This window comes from Petaurus breviceps, unplaced genomic scaffold (genome assembly GCF_028583685.1).
Source record: "Petaurus breviceps papuanus isolate PSGF00001 unplaced genomic scaffold, PetGlider_PUasm1.0 90769, whole genome shotgun sequence".
NCBI classification, from domain to species: domain Eukaryota; kingdom Metazoa; phylum Chordata; class Mammalia; order Diprotodontia; family Petauridae; genus Petaurus; species Petaurus breviceps.
The window spans coordinates 12772684-12794517 of record NW_027187341.1 but is presented as its reverse complement, the minus strand read 5'-3'; the positions used below and the strand labels follow the sequence as shown (position 1 = coordinate 12794517).

The 21834-nt window shown below is 39.1% G+C and overlaps 1 protein-coding gene across 1 annotated transcript in view; it reads right to left on the bottom strand.

Annotated features, from left to right (window-relative positions):
- The window catches only part of TNFSF11 (TNF superfamily member 11), a 55378-nt gene extending 39340 nt beyond the window's left edge, over positions 1–16038 (bottom strand). The window contains exon 1 of the mRNA XM_069068829.1: positions 15577–16038. Coding sequence (XP_068924930.1) covers positions 15577–15798 — 222 coding nt within the window. The 5' untranslated portion in view covers positions 15799–16038. The remainder of the gene's footprint in view (positions 1–15576) is intronic.
- Between the last annotated feature and the right edge of the window lie 5796 nt (positions 16039–21834).

The window sequence follows — 21834 nt, the reverse complement described above, 5'->3', positions numbered from 1 at the left end:
CCGCTTTGAATTGCCCTGGACTTTTGAGACCTGCCCCCTGAGCTGCCAAGGACTGAGGAGACATGGCTGTTTTGCTGGTACTTTGTCTGTCTGTTTTGATGTTGTTCTGCCAGATTTGTCCACTGGTGAAAGACAGTCCTTTTGTTGAAGAAGTCCTGGAACCTGGCTGTTCGCTAAGAAGCCCTGAGACTGTCCTGCAGACAGAGAGTGAATACTGTCCACTGGTGAAGGACAGTGCTGTTGTTGCAGGGGTCTGGGAGCCTTTCTGTTGGTTCAGAAGCCCTGAAGAAGGATTTTCTTGTTGTATGTTTACAGAAATCCTGGGAGAGGGCTTTGCTAATGTGTTCAGGGGTTCTAGGACTGTTCTACAGACAGAGGATAAATTCATGAAGGGACTGGCAATGTATTTTATGGCCTTGCTAAGCCTTGTCTCCCCAGGAACTAAGATTGCTGAGAACTTGCCTCGTGTCAAGATGAAGAAAAGACCTCCATTTGGGTATTAAGTGCTGTGTTTAAACTTGATGTAACTCTGGGGTAGATTCAATTGTGATTCAGGGGTGGGGAACTTTTGACCTTATGTTTGGAAACTAATCTCCATTTGTGGTGGACTTAATTAAGGTATAGCCTAGGGGTGGAGAAGTATTTAGAACAGGGACTTTGTAATTGATTGAATGATTGGAAGGTCCTGGGGTGGGGTAGTACTTGGAGATTATTTAATCACACTTAGTAAATGCTGTATTTTGAATGATGTCATGTTTTAATCTTCTCTGTTCTTGGTTGGTCACTGAATAAAATGGAGAGCACCTATGCTGGTATTCTGAACCTGGGAAGTTGCCTTTCTTTTGGCATTACATTACAGCACAACACTGGAGACTTCTTTTCCAGTAGATATTGAAATATTCGACTACTTTTAAAGTTTTAACTGTCTTTCAAACAATGCCAACTCCATTTCTGCCATATTTTTCTTCATTTCCAGGTGAATGACATGATGCTATCAAATACTTTGCCTAAATCTAAACAAACTAAATTTATATCATTCTAAATTTAATTAATTAATTAATTAATTAAAATAAAAAGGGCTACTTTGGCATGACCTGTTCTTGTTCTTCTGCCTCTTTATAATCATAGCTTTTCTATATATTCAGTAATCAACTCTTTAATAATGTGCTCTCTAATTTTGCCCAAACTGAAGTCAAGTTAAATGGACTACAGTTTATATACTCCATTCTTCCCCATTTGTTTAAAATAAAGACATTCGCTCTTTTCCCTATACCTATTCTCCACAATCTTTTAAGTCAGAAATTACATTTGGCAGTATTTTCAGTACATGTGGATTTATTCATCTGAGAGAGATTTAATTTGAATCCATCATAAGCAGTTAGGTGCTCTCTTAAACAATCACTATATTTATGTTAGGTATCAAATCGCCATTGGCCATTTATGTTCTGTGTTTTTCAATATGAAAATCTTCTAGACTCACAGTACAAGTCTGTGATTTAGATGTCCAAAAGAAAGAAATTCTCTCAAGGCCAATAGAGAAATAATCCTTTATCAACTCCTGAGCCCTGCTTTCCTCTAGGGAATTATATAGTCCTCTAAATTTACAGTAAGTGCTACACTAAGGTTTGGGTCTTCTCCCAAAAGGGAATTTTGCCTGTGGTATTGTTAGTCAACCTCTTTCCAATTAGACTTGCAGAGGCCACATAATGCATAGTAGTAATTGAGAGTAAGGTCTGCTATTCCACATGGTGGCTGTCTTTCTCTGGTCCTCTACCTCTACAGCCATGTCCTTGACCCTCTTGTGTCCAACAGGCTGGTTTCAAGAAGTTGGTGTTGTGGAGGAAATCCCCTCTCACCTTTCTAGGAGGTTTGGTCTAGGAACTCTTACCACCCCACTACTTCCCCCATCTGCTACTATCTTTCCCAGCTGAGAGATTCTATTGCCTCTTTTTAGAGGCCGACTCTCAGGAGGAACAATTCCCCAGGCGCTTTTGTGCAAATATAAGGACTTTACCCCTAACCAAGGGGTCCAGGTTCTGTGTATTTGTTTGTGTTCCAGATCATCTGCTCCTTTCCTTTGATCTAGAGCAAATTGGATTCATTATAGCCAGGACTCAGTCAACAACTCTCAATGAGATGCAAATGAGTCAACAAATACCCAAATCAACTTTCTCCCCAACTCTCTCAAGCAGAGGTCCTCAACTACCTTTAAAGGTGGAGGCAATTGGTATATTTACATCTTCAAACAAATGATCAAAGGCTAAATAAAGGCTCACATCCTTTAATCTCACCACATCTAACCAACCTTTCCCAGAAAGGAGCACCTTTTCCATTGGAAAGAATGAAATATTAGAAATCACTGCACAAGAGTTAACAGGAATACAAAAAGAATCAGTTCCTTTTTTAAAGATGTGATATTTTTTATTTAGAACAAAAAATGTCAGAAAATTCAAATTGAAAAAAAAAATCCAAAAAGCAACATTTTCTCTAAAATTTTCAAAAGCAATTTTATCAGTCTATTGCAATAAAACATAGTAAGAGTTTGGGATAAAAAAATAGTGAGAATTGAAGAAATGGGTAAACAATTTCTGGATTTGGGGGGGTTGCTTTTAGCAAACATTTTATAACTAAAAAAAAAAAATCAAGAGTAATATGGGACTTAAGTTTGAGTCCTAAAGAAAATAAGTGAAAGCCCACTTATTCTGGTTACAGAATAATATTCAATCAATCATTAAACATTTATTAAGCACCTACTGAACGCCAGGAAATAGTCATTGTCTTTAAATTTTATTTTCAGATTTCAGTGACTCAATAAAAGTTTAGAAATCAATAAGAATTGTAGAAATTAAACTATTCCTAGAAAATGTTCCTTTCATTAAATGGAATAGAACTTCTCAAAGGATTGTAAACCTCTTGAGGGCAAAAAATATTTTAGGATTTAGAATCGGAGATATAGAGAAGGACCTTAGAAGTCACTGAGTCCAACACCTCATTTTTACAGAGGAGGAAACTGAGGGCCCAGAGAGTTTAACTGACCAATCAGGATTACCCACATAGCAAAAAGCAGATCCGGTGTTTAACCTACAATCTCTGATTCTGCATCAAGGAGTTATACTTAGCAGGCAGCTTCAAAACAACCCTCTCCATTTTACAAAGGAGGAAACAGAGACCCATCAAGGGGAACTGATCCTACCAATGGAAAGTGGCAGAAGCAAGATTTAAACCCTGCTTCTCAAACTCCACACCCTTTCAATTCACACCACTTTGCCTTAAAAAACAAAACACCAAGCTAAACAGATTAGTAAAGGAGGTAACAAACAATTGCTTTTCAGAACTACTCTACTTCACTTGCCAAAAACCTAAGGCAATAAATTCAAGGAATTCTACCAGTAGCTGCCAGAATAAATTCCTTTATGAAAAGTGAGAAAATCCCTAACATCTTTATCTAGAAATTAAAAAATGAAAATTGCATGATCATGGACATGAAGAGAACTGAAGAGAGTGACGATCACTCACTGTGATGATGATGATGATGATGATGATGATGATGATGATGACGATGACGATGATGATAATAGCATTCTTCTTCCAAGGAATTAAACTCTTTTAAATTTCTGTCTTTTATTCCTAACTTTAAACAGTACTGTTCAAGTGGGGAGGAAAGACAGCTGGGTGGTACAGGTGATAAAATACTGGAATTGGAGTCAGGAAAGCAGAAGTTTAAATTCTCCCTCAGACACTAGCTCTTGTGATGGCCCTGCGTAAGTCACTTAACTTCTTGAGGGAAATGTACTCAGTGGTCTCAAAAGCCCCTTCCAGCTTTAAATGTAAGATCCTATGTTCTTGGGAAAAGGCTGTTGTTGTTTGCCCTTCATTCTGAAAGAGGACCAGGACATCAAGAAGGTGATGCCATGACTTGCAAGTGAATTGGATTTAAGCGAAAGAGGGTTCTGCAATAACTTTCTCCTCCAGAGCCATCTAGGTCCAGTGGCAAAATATAGATCAGAATGACTGGAAATGGCCCCCTGGGAAAAGGTTACCTTGCTAATTCCAACAGTAATGGCTTGGGAGATTTTGAGGAGTTTTTGCAAAACTGAAATCTAAAATTAGAAAGCATACAACCAAGTTCAACCACTTATATGGATTTTCTTCTTTCAACTTTGCAAACATGAAAATTATCTCCACTCGTAACAAATCAACTGCCTAGAAAGAGGAACATGGAAAGCAACGGTGTAAGATCAATATTTATTTCTCATGTTTCATTTAAAATAACTGACATGAATCAGATATCCATGTATCTTGGTCTACAAGGATAGTCTAAGAGGAAATTCTTTGACTAACAAATAACAACTGCTTACTTATGAGGTGTGACTTAAGAGTCAGAGAATGTGGGACCTGAGGAAGTTAGTGATAACAGTCCAATCATTCATTTTATTTTTTTAAAAAATGGAATGAAGGAAGGAAAGAACAAACAAACAAAGGAATGAAGGAAGGAGAGAGGGAGGAGAAAAGATGAACATTTATTAAACACCTACTATGTGGAGACAGTGTACTAAGCACTTTACAAATATGCTCTCATTTGATCCTTAAAACAATCCTGGGAGGTAGGTGCTATTTTTATCCCCATTCTATAGGTGGAAAAACTGAGATAAACAGAAGTTAAATGACTGCCCTGGGGTTAAACAGCTATCAAAGTGTCAGAGACCAGATGTGAATTTAGGTCTTTCTCCTGACTCCACACCAAGAGCTCTATCCACTGGACCACTTAGCCTAAAGAGAAATGAAGAATCTTGGCCAAGGTCAGTCAGCTAGTAATCGTCCAAGACAGCATTGATCTAAGCTAGGAGATCTGGATCCTAATCATGACTCAGATCTCTTTAGTCCGATGCTTTTTTTCTAACTTCATAACGTCCCTCCCCCTCCTCCCAACAAAAAAATCCTAGACAGCAAATTCAAAAGATTGATTTGTCATCAGACACTATGGAAAGTATCAGAGATAGAGACCTTAGTAACACATAATTTTCAGAAACTGTGCCACCACACAAACATGGCAGATACTGAAATTTAATTCCTGCTGACAACGTAAAACTTGGCACCAGAGGTAATGCCATTATAGAAACGTGACCTTCCAACACAAAGTAAATGAATAGGCTTTTCTTTTTTCTTTTCAAAGGGACTATCTCCAAATATAGTTGGAACTCCTAATATTAAATCTCTTTGAAGGAAAAATGCATATATGCCCACAAACACAATAACAAACAACATCGATTATAAGTCACACTTAGATGTCATATAAGCCTAGAGGAGTTGGGAGTTGGAAGGATAAGGAGGGGGGTGTTTGACCTATATTTGGTGGCCATTACAATGGTTTTGTAATTTTGTGTATCAATGGAAATGAAAGCAGAAATCTATCTATTAATGGCTACAAGTGAAACAAATGACCCCAACAGATTACAATATTAGTCAATAAGCATTTATTAAGTGCCTACCATGTACATAATATTCTTACAAAACAGGGATTTTGTACCAGTTAATATATGTGACAATTTAGCCATCTTCCTTTTTTTATGGAAGCTTAATATTAGGGCCAATACTTATTTAAAATGTTACCAATGCTGCAAAAACACCCATGAAAGGACCCAAGTGGAGAAACACAAACAGTCTCATGGTGATGCTGGATAGATGTAAATGATGTTACAATTCAGCAATATCATAAAAATCAAAGTTGAGGATGACTCAGTGGATGATAAAAAGATACATGGAGGGCAGAGGTAAATTCTGGTATATTTCCAATAGTGCTTATTAAAGAAATGTATGATTAGGACAAGGAGATGAGCCAGGCATATGATTGGAACAATAGATAACAGATGGATCCTCTGTAGAGTATCTATAGATGAATATGGACAAAAATCACACGAGAGGAAAAAATTCATGGATGGGTTATAATCTGTGCCAAAGAAGAAAATATCTGCATCCATATCTTTTGGGAGGGAAAAAGAAAAAAAAAGTTTTCTAAATAAGCTAATAGATATAGGTACAGATATAGACATAGATAATACAGATATGGGGATATGGATATATGAATAGATATGTATATATATACACATATATATACATATATATATATACAGAGAGAGAGAAAGAGAGAGAGAGAGAGAGAAAGAGAGAGAGAGAGAGAGAGAGAGAGAGAGAGAGAGAGAGAGAGAGATACTATGTTCTAATGGGCAGTTAGATAGAATTTGGGGCCTGAAGTCAGGAAGACTTCTCTTCTTGTGTTCAAATCAGGCCTCAGACACTTTCTAGTTGTGTGACCCTGGGCAAGTCATTTAACCCTGTTTGCCTTGGTTTCCTCATCTGTAAAATGAGCTGGAAAAAGAAATGGCAAACCATTCCAGTATCTTTGCCAAGAAAATACCAAATGGGGTTGCAAAGAGTCAGAAATGACTGGACAACAAAAATACTGTGTTCTTATGCATAAAATAATTCTTACAAACACATTTAATTCATTCTGTTTACAGATATTTTAAAATATGCATGATATGGTTTTCATCCATTGGCTTATCCAGGGAGCCACTGGTGTAAGACTGATGGCAAGACACAAGCAAGAGCCACCCTGGATTTGTAAGCATCTTCCTTACTGAAGGGAGTACCTCATCAGAGTTCACAGAATTTTATGAGATTCTCAAAGTAAATGAGCAGATCATATCCCCTTCCGTAAACTCTTGGAGTTCAGGGATCATGTGATTTTTTAAAAAATTCAAATATTCTACGCCAAGCTCAGTGCTTTCTACAGAATAGGCACCTAATAAATGTTTTTGGAATTGAATTAAAATACTTTAATTTAGACATGAACATAGACTTTAATTTTATTTGAAAAAATTCACAACCTACAACTTTCCTACGCTAGTGCCTTGACAGGTCACCTATGCAGCTCTTACCCTCCTGAAAATAAAGGCCAAGACAGAGCACAGGCTTGTATGGGGGAGGACTTATATTCCAATCTTTCTAAATCAGGGTGACTACACTAAAAAAGGGTCTAAGTTGAGGGAAGGCTTTAACTACCCAGCAGCACTTATTTCTGGCACCTAAGCCCCTATGTACATGATTTACAAGACTGATAATCAACTAAAAGCAATTTTTTTAAAAGTCTATGCTTCTTGTTATGTTTAATTACTCAGTAATCAATGAATAGATTTCTGTCAAACATACAATTTCTGTGTGAGGAATAGATCATTTGCTATTTCAGGTAAATTATTTGAAAAACCTCAATAATGTTTAGTGAGTACAAAGTAATTATATCTGGCCATGTTTGAAATATGGCACAGTATTGAATGGCTTTGTATCTTAATTATCTCTTAACTGATGTTTAAATGACAATTACCTGTTTCCCTATTTCCTATAAAATGAACTAACCTTTTCATATTTCATCAAAGCTTTCTTATTCATCTCAATAGGGTTGTGAGGCAGGATGCTTGACATTTCTACCACTACATTTTCTGAGTTCAAACAAGCAGCCCCCACACCCCTGCATCAGACAGCTCTAGGTAAGTTCACAGCAGTTCTGTGATCTGTGCATACAAGGGACAATACTGAATAGGTAAAAGTTTGTGTGCTTGGAAAAATTTCAGTTCCATTTAAGCATTCAATTACACCTACAGAGGTTTAGAAATAGCATATTCACTTATAAGCAACATTTGGAAAGAATTATATCCCTTTGTATGTTAAAGAATGAACAATAAATACGTAACTGTAGCTTTATTTCTCCTTCTAAATGATGGTAGAAGATGGCTATACATTGCTTTCTTTCCTCTAGATATTGGAATAACAAAAAAAAAACATTAAAACGAATTCATTTTTTACTATTCAAGCCAATCAATCAATAAACAATCATTTATTACCTTGCTGTTGTTTTTCAGTTGCTTTCCAGTCATCTCTGACTTTACATGGAGTTTCCTTGGCAAAAATGCCAGAGTGGTTTGCCATTTCCTTTTCCAGCTCATTTTATAGATGAGGAAACTGAGATGAACACGGTTAAGTGACTTGCCCAGGGTCACACAGCTAATAAGTGCTGGAGGGCAGATTTGAATTCAGGAAGATGAGTTTTGCTGACTCCAGGCCCAGTGCTCTATCTATTGTGCCACCTAGCTGACCCCTTATTAAGCACCTACTGTGTGTCAGCATTATGCTAGGTTTATGTACCTAAAATTATGCTAGCATTATGTACCTCGAGGTACAAAGAATTTTTGAAACAATACCTACTCTCAAGAAATGTATATTCAAACCATGTTCATATGATGAAAATAGAAGGAGATAACAACTCAAGTTCACTTAAATGAATTGCCAAACTAAGGTTGGCGATTTATAAAGGACATTAAACTGCTCTGCTTTGAATATCCCTATAAACTCTGAGTCAGTTGTGTGACTTGGACTGCATTAGGAGAGGAAGGGCTTCAAAGAGGTCATAGGGACCTCTTTATAAGGGACCTCTCAGGTCATCTAGTTCAACCTTCTCATTTTACAGATGAAGAAGCTGAGTCCCAGAAAGATCAATTGACTCACCTTTTTTACAGGGCAATGAGCAACAGAACTGTGATTTGAACCCAGATGCTCTGAATCCACATCCAATAATGACCCCTTTGTCTTCTGATCAGACCACATCTAGAGTATTTTGCTCCATTTTGGGTGCCACAGTTCAGGAAGACTGAGAAACCTGAGAGGTCTTAGTCAAGGGTGACCAGGATGCAAAGGGCCCTGAGTTCATGTTTTATCAGGAGAAGATGAAAGAACCAGGTATGGGTAGCTATGAGGAAATAAGACTGAGAAGGGATAAGAGAACTTTCTTCAAGGGTTAAGAGAGCTATTGTGATGGTGACCTTGTTTTGTTCGCCACCCCCACCCCCACCCCCGGCCCCCGGCAGAACCAGTACCAATTCAATGAAAACTGCAAAGACCCAAACTTAGACTTGAATCAGAGAAGCCTTCTTGACCAATATGGTCTTGATGAGCTATTGGGTTCTTCCTTATTAGAAGTCTTCAAGAAGAGACCACATAATGATTTGTTGGATATGTCAAAGAAGGGGTTCCTTTCTGTTTGGGTTGAACCAGATGGCCATCAGGGCCCTTTCCAACTCTGAAATTCTTCTATTCTGTGATTCTTTTTTTTTTTTAAAGCAATCGGGGTTAAGTAACTTGCTCAAGGTTACACGGCCAGGTGTTTCTGGGTGGGTGCTAAGTGTCTGAGCCCAGGATTCGATCTCCAGGTCATCCCAACGCTGCAGCCGGTGCTCTTACTCGCTGTGCTACCTGGCCACCCCTCTATTCTGTGATTCTTAACCGGGGCATCTAGGTGTGGGTCTGGAGTCAGGAAGACTCATCCTCTGAGAACAATTCAAAATTGGTTGCAAGTCATTCCCCAATTGATAAATGGTCAAAGGATATGAACAGGCAGTTTTCAGAGAAAGAAATTAAAGCTATCTATAAGCACATGAAGAAATGCTCTAATTCACTATTGATTAGAGAAATGCAAATCAAAACAACTCTGAGGTACCACATCTCACCAGTTAGATTGGCTAAGATGACAAAACAGGAAAATGACAAATTCTGGAGAGGATGTGGGCAAACTGGAACACTAATGCATTGTTGGTGGAGTTGTGAACTGATCCAGCCTTTCTGGAAAGCAATCTGGAACTATGCCCAAAGGGCTATAAATACTTTCATACCCTTTGATCCAGCAATACCACTCCTAGGGTTATATCCCAAAGAGATCATAGAAATGGGAGAAAGACCCATATGTACAAAAATGTTTATAGCAGCTCTTTTTGTTGTGGCAAAGAATTGGAAATTAAAGGGGTGTCCATCAATTGGGGAATGGCTGAACAAGTTGTGGTATATGCATGTTATGGAATATTATTGCGCTATAAGAAACGGGGAGCAGGCTGTCTTCATATTTACCTGGAGAGGCTTAAAAGAACTGATGCTGAGTGAGAAGAGTAGAACCAGGAGAAATTTGTACACAATTACAGACACAACATATGTGTGATGACCAACTTTGATAGACTGGACTCTTCTCAACAATGCAGGGATATAAGTCAATCCCAAAAGACGCATGATGGAGAGAAAAACGTGCATCCAGAGAAAGAACTAGAAAGAACTAAATTTATATCCAGGTGGAAGCAAAATACCTGATCTTTTTCGTTCTCTTAGTTGATTTTATGTCCTCTTTACCATTTTTCATTCCAGCTGGTATAATCCATCCTTATAACCTGACCATTGTATAATGTGAAAGTATTTACAGATCCTATACTTGATTATAAGACGCCACGGGGGGGGGAGGGGAAGGAGGGGGACAAAATGTGAAATTCAAGGAATTGTGGAATTGAATCCTGTAAACTAAAAGGAAACAAACAAATTAATCAATTAAAAATTGAATTAAAAAAATTGGTTGCAGACACTTACTAGTTGCGTGACCCTGTGCAAGTCACCTAACCCTGTTTGCCTCAGTTCCTCAACTGTAAAATAAGCTGGAGAAGGAAATGGGGAACCACTACTGTATCTTTGCCAAGAAAACTCCAAATGGGGTCACAAAAAGTTGGATATGACTGAATAACAATAAACCCAGAATAACAATACCTTTTCCTCATTGCTCTATCAACCACAAACATTTATTATAGAGCATTGTGCATTGTTATACAGAAAAAAATTAAATAAGACAAGGTCTCTACCCAAATGCAACTTACAATTCAGTAACTGAACATAGCACACACAGGAATGACTATAATATAAAACATAAGAACAAAAGAATTGTATATAATTAGTATAATTGATGATCATAAATGTGTTAACTAACACTAGCTACTGACATGCTCAAATGGATTTGGAAATACCAAATAGTTAAGCCATAAAACAAGTAAACTCAATGGAAATTAATATATCCTTGGTCTTTTACTTGGTACCACATTCCAATGCAGATTCAAAAAGAAGCATGAATTTAATAGTAGCAGAAGCAGCAATAGTAGTAGAAATACTAACTAGCATTTATATGATACCTACTATGTGTCAGTACAATGCTAAGTGCTTTATAAATATAATTTTATTTGATCCTTACAACAACCTGGGGAGACAGGTACTATTACTTCTTCACAGTTGAGGAAACTGAGGCAAACAGAGGTTTAAGTGACTCAACTAGGGTCATTATAGCTGGTAAATGTCTGAGACTGGATTTGAACTCATGAAGATGAGTCTTCCTGACTCCAGGTTTGGCACTCTGTTCACTGGCATTGAAGTATTTAAGGTCTAACCGTGCCATTTATTACTTTTGTAAAGTTGGCCAAGGGATTTCAGCTCCCTGAACTGATACATAAAATTAAGGGACTAGACAAGGAGATCATTAAGTTTCTTTCCGACTCTGGCATTTTATATTATTCAAAACTCCTCCAAAAATATCAGAGGTTTCATATTAGCCATATGTTTACTGATATTTAAATAGAAATTCTACATAGATACATAAAGTACTTGCAAACATATTCCATAATATATTCACTTAAATGAGTTGCTTCTAGCTTTTCCTCCCCCAGGAGATGACCTTTGTAAAATGTTACTATGATGCAGCATGGCATCTTGTTCATGGTATTTGATGAATATTTATTCTTCCATGAAAGTGCAATGGAGAACCCAGTCCTCACAACATTTAGGAAATCTTTCCTCCAGGAATTGGATGGCTGACTTTAAAAACTAATACTGTTAGGTTTTTATTAAGGGAATCATCAACTACTTGGCCACGCATGTTGTTAACCTCAGAATCATCCTTAATTCTTCCCTTTCCCTTACTTTCCATATCCAATTGGTTACTAAATCTTGTCTCTCCAATCTGTCTCCTCTCCATTCACACCTCTTGGAGTCTCTTCTTTCCTGGATCCATCCTCCACTGAAATGATCAAATAATCTTCCTAATGTTCAAGTCTGGTCATGTAATTTCCCTGCTCAAGAATTTTCAATGACTCCCTATTGCCCCTAGAATAAAATAAAAAGTACCTGGTCTGGCATTAAGATTCTCCACAATTTGGCCGAAGTCAACATTTCTAGTTATATTTAACATTATTTTACCCACACCCTTTATATCTGAGCCAAGCTGAAGTCTGAACAGTGATAGAAGCATACTTTTTTCTTTTTACTTTATTTTTCTTGTTTTGTTTTTGGTCTGTGTTTTCTTTTGCAACATGGTTAATATGGAAATATGTTTTGCATAACTTCACACTTTTAATCTATATCAAATTTTTTGCCTTCTCAAGGAGGGGGTAGAAGAAAAAGAGAGAATTTGGAAGATGAACATTAAAATTTGTATATGGAATTGAGAAAAATAACAAATTTTAAATATAAATACATATATATATATGTATATTTGAGCCACACTGAGATACTAGTTTCCTATAAGTATCCAGTTTCCATGTTTTTGCACAAGCTGGAATATCCTACTTCTATTCTGTTCCTCTTGGAATTTTTATATATATTTTATATTTATATATTACATATAATTAATATATTTTATATTATGTTTATATTTTATCTACTTTCAATGCTACACCAATATGCCACCTCCAAAAGTCCTGTCCTAATCCCCTAATATTCTCTTTCTCCTCAAATGACCTTGTATTCACTTGTCCATGTGTTCTTTATAATACCACTCAGACCACCTCCTCACACATACACAGAATGTAAGCTTTCTGAGGGCAGACACTGTATTGTTTTTCACCTTTATATTCACAGTGCCTATGGTTTTTCTTGCACATAGTAGGTACTTTGCAAACTTTCATTTGCTGAATTGCATTGACTCACCAGCAGCATGCATACTATAGAAAAAGATTTGGGGATCATTCTTTTCCGAGCAATACTTTTGAATTTTGAAGGGTGCATAAATACTACTGACATTACTCCTCACAGTAAAACAATGTTTTATTCATCTGGAAGTTTCCTACAACCAACCATCTCTAATCTGACTTACTATCTTAGGAAAAAAATCAGTGATAGCAGCATACCACCAGCTCTTTTCCTCCCACCTTGGCATATTTATTTCCTGTTACTGCTCAACCCACTCTTACTCTGCTCCTGACAAAGAAGCCTACTCTAACCTGTCCTCTGAGTTCCTCCTTACTCTCCTGTCTTCCCTCAACTTCCCCCTCCCCTACGTGACAACCACTTTAGAATCTCAACTCAACAAACCTTCAATTAGCTAGATGTAGAACCAATGCAGGATTCTTCAGGGGGTTTACTTTTGTTTATAAGTTCTACATTATCTTGCTTGTATTTTCCATCTATTTTCTGAATATTATTGTATTTTGTTTGAATTTTGTTTTAGAGTCTTTGAGGTAGGGGCTATCTTTCATTGTAAGCTCCTTGAAGTTGGAGGATTACCCATTTAACTGAACCAAAAATCAGAACACATTCTTTGACAAAGGATATCCCTTAGAAATACATTTTATTTCTATGAAAGCAAGACTGTCATAGTGAATTTGTGCCATATGGTAGCTGTAAAACAAGGTTCATGCGTTTTTCTTCTTTCTATCCCCCAACAGCACTTACTATATAGCTAAGAGTTCAATAAATGTTTGTTAAATGATGCATTTTGAGCTCCCATCCCACATGACCTTGTAATAGTAAGTGATACACAACATAGGAACTCAATAAATTTAAACTGAATTAGAACATAAAAAATCACCAGTGAATGGGTAACTAGTATAATATATGCATTAGTTAGTTGTGTCTGCCAATGAATGAATTGGGCTGTGAAATTATTTTGATCAAGGCATCAATTGCTTACATTTTGAGTAAACTATTTTAAAAGTAGACTTTTTTTTTTCAGGAAACATTAAGTGACATATTTATTATGTTCTAAATATTGCTGTTTTGAGTGTCATGAGTGAAACTACTTTCCCTTTAAGAGACAATCAAAAATATTTCTGCAGACAGACTTATTCAATGAACACTCAACAAAAAATCCCACAAACCAAGATTTACTGACTCTTTTCAGCCTCTCACACTTGTGGACACACATATGTGTACATATGTACACACATACACATACATACATACATACACACATCCTGTCACTCATCTCCAGCAACTAAACTCACAGAGCTCCCCCAATTAGTGAACCCCAGCTTGGTAATCACCTTTCTTTGAGCCTGAAAGCCAAAGAAGCTGGACTTCAACTTTCTTTCTTTTCCCATAAAGAAATGCACAGTCAGCCCCCCACTTCCTCTGAGAAAGAGTTTAGAGTAGCAGACAAGGGGATTTAAATGAATCCAACCAGCTGCACTGCAATTTCCAAGAAAACAAGGACTTAAAAGCATAAACCACCAGAAAGCATAATGTTACAGCCTTAACCATGCCTTTTTACTATCTCCCTACAGTTCTGATCCATAAAGCAGTGTCTGTATCACAGAATTCCAGATTTAGAGCTGAAAGTGATCTCAGAGGTCCTGGGGTCCAAAACCTTCATTTTACAGATGAGGAAACTGAAGCACAGAGAGGTTAAGTAATTTGTCCTGGGTCACACAGCTGGGGGAGGAGGAGAGAGGGAGATTATTTACTAGATTTTTGTGGTTTGCAAGCTGATTGTGCCCTGGGGAGGACAAACTTCTCCTCCTTCACTGTTCACCTCCAGGCTGGAAGGCACAGAGGGCAACCATTTGTATTGTCCAGTGAAACCATTGCATGGAAAGGCTCAAGAGAAAGCCCAGGAACATCAATTTTGGGTAAGGGAACAAGGATAATGGGGTGCTGTTTTTGGTTCTCTTTTCTTTTTCTATTCTGCACATATCCAACCTTCACAAGACGCCAGCCCCAAATAAAACTCATTCTTCTAGAGCCTGCTAGAGCTTCATGCACCGCTGAAGCTTCCGCTCTGAGATACAGCTAGGCAGCTGTTTCTCGAGTACGCAGGCTGGAACCCTATGATGACAGTGTCAGAAAAGAAAATTCAATACCGAAATCACACACATCCCCACTAAGCCCGGGTCAGCCAGGAGCAAGAGGGCCAAATGAGGCAAGGCTCGCCCTTCTGCTAGGTGGGTTTGGGTTGGTGGTTTTTTTTTTTTTCCAAGATGGTAATAAAAGGAAAGCCTGCGGTTATCTTGGGGGGAGGGGGAGAGGAGTAGGAAAACTTCCTATTAAGTGGAAGGGGGTGGGGAGAAAGAAACATTTCAAACCAGGTGAGTCTAAGCCCTAGGACACAGCTACTACGGCGAGAAATAATGGGAAAATGATGAGCACCCTCCTCGTTCAGGCTCCTAGCATGCAGAAGCCAGAGGCCAACAGCTGGCTTTGAACTTACTGTAAATCTGTCCAACGCTACCTAGATTAGGAAAAAGGTGGAGCTCAGAGGAAGTTAAATTCCAACTCGGTAGTAGGGAAAAGAACAAAAAAGAGGGCGGGGAGGGGGAGGGAGATTTAACAACCCCCCTTTCGGGGTCACTTAGAGCTCTTGGGGAATCCGGAAAGGGGCGGTGGTGGAATGAGGCAGAGGGTCCGAGAGGCACCAGGACGCGCCATCTGGGCGCACGGGTGCAGGCGGGCACTCACCTGGGTTTTGAAGTAGAGAAACAAGGCGACGCTGCAGACGACCTGGCCCAGCCCCAGGACCATGAAGGCCACCAGGATGGAACGAGAGGCGGGCTGGGGCTGGTGCGGGACAGGGGGTGGCGCGGGGTGCAGGGGACCCTCGTGGGGGGCGCCGGAGCTGCCGCTGCCCATCTCTTCTGAACCTCGCAGGTACTTGGTGTAATCTCGGCTAGCGCGGCGCATGGCACTCTAAGCTCCGCGATCTGCGTCCACCTTTTACCTCCCCTCCTACCTCCTCCTCGGCGGCAAACTCAAAAGCAACTGAGAGAGTGAAGGCTGGGGTTAGGTCACAAGAGAGCGGGGGAGTCGGAGAAACTGGGGTCCGCGACTCTTCCTCCTGGGCACAGGCAGCCCGAGCTCTGGCCTCTCCAACTCTTTTAAACTAGTAGGAAAGGGCTGGGTCTCGCAGCCAATCAGCCCCGGGCGAAGTTGGCTCTTCCACTCCCACCTCTCGATCTCCCCAGGTTTCCTCCCTCCCTTCCTCTCCCAAGCCCGAGCACACCCTCCTCCCCGCCTGGGGCCACTTTAACTGTAAATCCCAACACCAGAAGCTAAGGATTTTCCTATTCCTGGAAGAGCATCCCCCTCCCCAGCTGTTATTTCTACGGTTTACCCACTTAACTAACTCAGCCTCCTCATCCTACTGCCTGCATATTGGTCCAGTGATAAGGTCATCCTGACTCTGGCATTCCTTCCACTCCAAAAACTTTCAGTGGCTCCCTATTGCTTATGGAATAAGACATAAGTCCTCAGAGGTGAAGTTTTGGGAAAGCTATAGAGGAATCGTTAGTGACTGGAAAGAACTACCTAGTGCGATTCCCATGTCATCAATAATCCCTCTGACCCTAGGAGACAGCCTCGTGCGCCATTCCTCTGATATCACTGCCACTCAGGAGCACTGACAAAGGAAGACGTTTTATTTACTCTGCTAAAGAAGGAAAATTTTAAATGATTTATTCGATGTTAGAGACGTTTAGTGAGGAAGATGATCAGAAAGATATCTCATCTCCCGGTATTGGTCATTTCCCCATGCCTCTAATGCTTCCCCTTCTCACCTCAGTCTTCCCTGGCTTCCTTTAAGCCCCAGCTGAAACTTCATCTGGTATAAGAAGCCTTTTCGCTCTTCTCCTTAATGCTAGTGCCTTCTCCCTATTATGTACAGTTTATCCTGTTTATATAGCCTTCACGTGTTGTCTTCCACATTAGATTGTGAATTCGTGGAGATCAGGGACTGGTTTTTTGTTTTGTTTTTGTTCTTGCCTTCCCCCTCCAGTATTTAGCACAGCGCTTAACACATAAGCTCTTAATAAATATTTGGTTGATTGCTTGATAGAGCAAAGAAGAGTATTCCTAAAGATATCTCAGTAAGTCAATCAACAAGCATTTATTATGCATGTACTATGGGTGAGGCTAGGAGTTCAAGATGCAAAGAAAAAAATCGAGCTTCCTATCCTCAATATACCATTACATTGCATTGGAGGAGATGTGCACTCACATAATTGTATACAAAATAAACACAAAGTAATTGAGGGAGAGGGGAGACTGGCTTCCCATGGAAGGTGGCACTTGAAATGAATTTTGGAGGAAACAAGGGATCCTAAGGAACAGAGGTGAGAAAGGAATGCAGTCCAGAAATGGGGAAGAGTCAATATAATGTGTGGAGACAGAAGATGGGTGTATTGCATGTGAAGGGAAAGGCCAGTCTGGCTAGACCACAGAGAACAGAAAAGAGAATAATGTATAATAAGATTGGAAAGGTAGATTGTCACCAGGTTCTGTAGGCCTTTAATAACAAAACAGTGTAGTTTATATTTTATCGTAGAGACAAGAAGTCATTGGAGTTAAGTAAAGACATGACATTGTCCAATCTGTAATTTTGCAAAATCACTTTTTGGATGAATTAGGAGGTCATTATAATAGTCCAGGCAAGAGATCATGATGGACTAAATGGTTGTGTTGGCTAGGGCATCAGGAATGGATGCAAGTAATAATGTGGGAGCAGAAACCACAAGATTTTGGAACTTGCTGTATTTGTGGGGGCACAGGAGGAGCAATTGTAAAATCAAGGCTGTGAACTTTATTGACTGGACACATCATAGTACCATTGATATAAGTAGGAAAGTTTTGAAGAGCAGATCTTGGGGAAGAGGTCATGAATTCTGTTTTGGATGTATGTGTTTGTGGAGGACCCTGAATGCCAATTGTATTTTACTCAATAAGCATTAGGTAGCCACCAGAGGTTTTTTACTGGAAGAATGACATGATTATATACATTAGAAAGATTATAGAGACCTTAGAGTGAAGAATGAATTGGAAAGGGGAGGTTGAAAGCAGGGAGACTAGTTAGGAGAGCACTGCAGCAGTCCAGGTTAGAAGTAATAAGACCTTGACCTAGCCTAATAGGCACAAAAGAGTGACAGAACAAAACTGTTGCCAGGGAGAATTGATAGGACTTGGCTTGACCACTTAATGGACCGGGCTGAGACACAGAAAAAATCAAGGATTCTGAAATTTTTAACTAGAGGACTGGGAAGATGATGGTGTCATTAACACAAACAGAAAAGGAGCTGCTTTTGGAGGAAGCACAATTAATTGAGTTTGGAAATGATTAAGTTTGAGGTATAAACAGGACATCCTCATGAGGATCTCTAGATGTCCAACCAGAAGTTAGAAATGTGGGACTAGAGCTCAGGGAAGAGGTTAGGATTGGCTATTCAAATGTGGGAGTCATCCTCCTAGTTGTAATGGAAGGATAATTGAAACCATTGGTGTGCATGAAATTGCCAAGTGTCAGGGTGTATAGAGAGAAAATAGAAGGGGGAGCAAAGAACTTTGGGGTACATCCACAAGAGAGAGATTGAAGAAGTGGGGGGGGGATGGAAGAGATTGTAGAGATTGATAGAATAAGGTCCTGGAGGAGTTGAAAAGTGATGAGATGATGATGACAGGCAAAGGGGTTCACTTTGGGGAGGAGAGAAAGGGGAAAGATAGGGAAGAAGACCTGAAGAGGTTTCAAAATTCTGAAGGGAACCCTTAAGGAAATTCACAAAGGATGGCTTCTCTTTTCTCAATAAGGTAAGAGGTTTATCTCAAAAAAATAATAAGGTGAATTTAAAGGAAAGAGGAGAAGGTCTGGAGCAAATAGTACAGGGAATGTAATATGCTAGGACATAATAACAGATTAATAAAATGATTGCTGAGTAGTTGAAGTTAGAATAATTTGTAGAGGACCTAATCAACAAGGTTTCATGTCTTTCTCCAGAGCATTCTATTGCTCAAGGATAGAAACAAAGGTAATAGACCAGAGGTGGTGGTTGTTGTGTGTACTTTGTTCTTGAAGGGGACTGTGACATCAGGAAGGTGATGCCTTGACTTTCAAGTAAATTGGATTTAAGTGAGGGAGGGCCTTGCAAAGACATCAGCCTCACTCTCTCCCCTGGAATCATCTGGGTCCAGTGACAAGATACAGATTAGGAAAATTTGAGATGGCCCTGGATGCAGTAGAAGACTTTAGCTTTTTTAAACTGTCTTTTCCAGAGCTGTTTGACTAAGGCAACACCCAGTGATTAGCAACAGGTAAGAAATGAGGTAAAGAATGGTCTCTTTTACCTAGTCAAAAAAAAAAAAATCAATCTGGGAGGGGAAAACCCTCAAGGTTTCTGGCCAAAACAGACACAATTGCTACTTACACTCACTTTGAGTCATCAAGGTCCAAATAATGACCAAGTGAGACTTGGACAGGGACCTATCATTGGTCAATAAATGAGAAGCAGAGAGTGATTTGGGTTTATCACATGATCCTTAAGAAAGAAATCTGGCTTGTAAACTCTAAGATATCTTGTAAGGTTTTAGTAACCAAAATTTATATTCCTTTGGGCAAAGCACTTGCAGGTAAGGGTATAATACCCTATATGGACAGAGGGAGAGGAAGGAAGGAAGGAAGGAAGGAAGGAAGGAAGGAAGGAAGGAAGGAAGGAAGGAAGGAAGGAAGGAAGGAAGGAAGGAAGGAAGGAAGGAAGGAAGGAAGGAAGGAAAGAAAGAAGGAAGGAAAGAAGGAAAGAAGGAAGGAAGGAAGGAAGGAGGGAGGAAGGGAGGGAGGGAGGGAGGAAGGGAGGGAAGGAAGAGCTGTATTGCCCAACTGGAACTGTCCAGTTGATTCCCCAGTGATGCAGTTACCAGTACTCAAAAGTTGTTTGTCCTTTCTTCTCCAAGGGATCCATGACATCAGGAAGGTGATGCCATGATTTGTAAGTGAATTGTATTTAAGTGAGGGAGGGCAGCACAAAATCACCAGTCCCACTCTCTCCTCTAGAGTCATCTGGATCCAGTGGCAAGAGACAGACTAGGAAGACTGGAGATGGCCCTCCAGAGCAGGGATTATATAGCACTGGGGAACAGGGGGAAAGAAACATTGGAAGATCAAGAAGGCAAGTAGGTTCAAGGGTAGAGAAATGTGTATCACTGAAATGACTCACCAGAGAGTCAAGACTGAAAGGAAGAAATAAAGCTTAAACAAGGGAGCTGGGCTTGGAGAAGAAAAAAGTAGAGGCTGAGAAGCAATGATTGAGAGTCAGTATAAGAAGGAAGAATGGCAAAAGAGTGGTGAAAGGATAGTAGACTATAGTAAGAGAAAGGAATTTCATTCTGAGAAGTTGGGCACTTTCAGGTAATGGTAAAATCTATATTGTGGTTATCCCAGGTAGATGACTGAGAATGAGTAGAGAAGGAGGCCATGAGAGAGTCAAGATGCTTAAGGAACTGATAGACCAAGGTGTAAAATGGACCATTAATATGAATGTTAAAGTCACCAAGAATGACAGGACCCAAAGAGAAAGTCTATAAACTAAATGTTAAAGTCATTGAAAAAAGGAATCTGAAGATAGTGACAATATATGGGACATACTCCAAGGATACATTTTTTTTAAAGCAATCGGGGTTAAGTAACTTGCTCAAGGTTACACGGCCAGTTATTTCTGGGTGTGGTGCTGAGTATCTGAGCCCGGATTTGATCCCCAGGTCATCCAGACACTGGAGCCGGTGCTCTTACTCGCTGTGCTACCTGGCTGCCCCACTCCTAGGATACTTTTGATCAAAAACTGTCATATTAACCTGAACATTGAGGCAAGAATAGTGACAAGGCACTGGATAACAAAGCATAATACAAGTATGATATTTTATTCAAATTAAAGAGAACACCTTTGATTTTCTTAAGTATGCCAGGAGAGAAAATTAATTTTCAAAAGGATAATATTCAATTCAATATTCAATAATCCTTCTCAAAGCATCAGCCTTATTTTTAAAACACTGATTAAAACATTTTAAAACACTATTTCATAGTGCTTTTCATTTTGCGTTGCATGTCTTTGTATCCCTAGCACCTGGGAGAGGAGATAATAAAAATGTTGGCTAGTTTGGGAGAAAAAAAAATAACAATATCATTATTTCCCCTTCTCCTATTGACATTTTTCTATGCCGAGGACCATTATAGATGTCACCTCCTCCAAGAAACTTTCTTTGGTTCTCTTGCTGATTGATTCCCTAAAAATACATTAAAACCATCTTCTTTTGCTTTAACTATGTCTAAGCCTGTGTGGTATTTAGACTTGCATTGTGTGGTCTCTCAGGTCCTTCCAAAGATAATGTTCTAAACTTTTAACACACTCAGTGCTACTGATTCATCTTCTCATTAATTTTTATCTTTCTGGATTCAAAAATAGAATGGTGGTTTTGCTCTGGAATTATTAAAATTGCAGAAATAGGCTCTTTAATTGAAGCAGCCTTCATCCTGTAGTAAAGTAGAGAACTCTCTCCTCCCATAAATCAACTTTCTCTTCTCAACCTCAAATGTATAGACATAAACAAAATCACTTTTTTTAAGCATGTGGAATCATGCAAAACATATGTCCACATTATCTATATTTCAAAAAAAGCAAGAAAAATAAAGAAAGTGGGAAAATTATACAATAATTTACACTCAGTTCATTAGGTCTCTCTCTGGAACTGGATAGCAATTTTCATCATGAGTCCTTTCAGATTGTCTTGGATCATTGTGTCGATCAGAGTAGCCATGTCTTTCACAGTTGATCATCATTACAACATAGCTATTACTGTGCACAATAATCTGGTTCTTCTTACTTCACTTTGCATCGATTCATATAGGTCTTGCAATATTTTTCTGAAACCACCTCCCTCATCATTTCTTACAGCACAACAGTGATC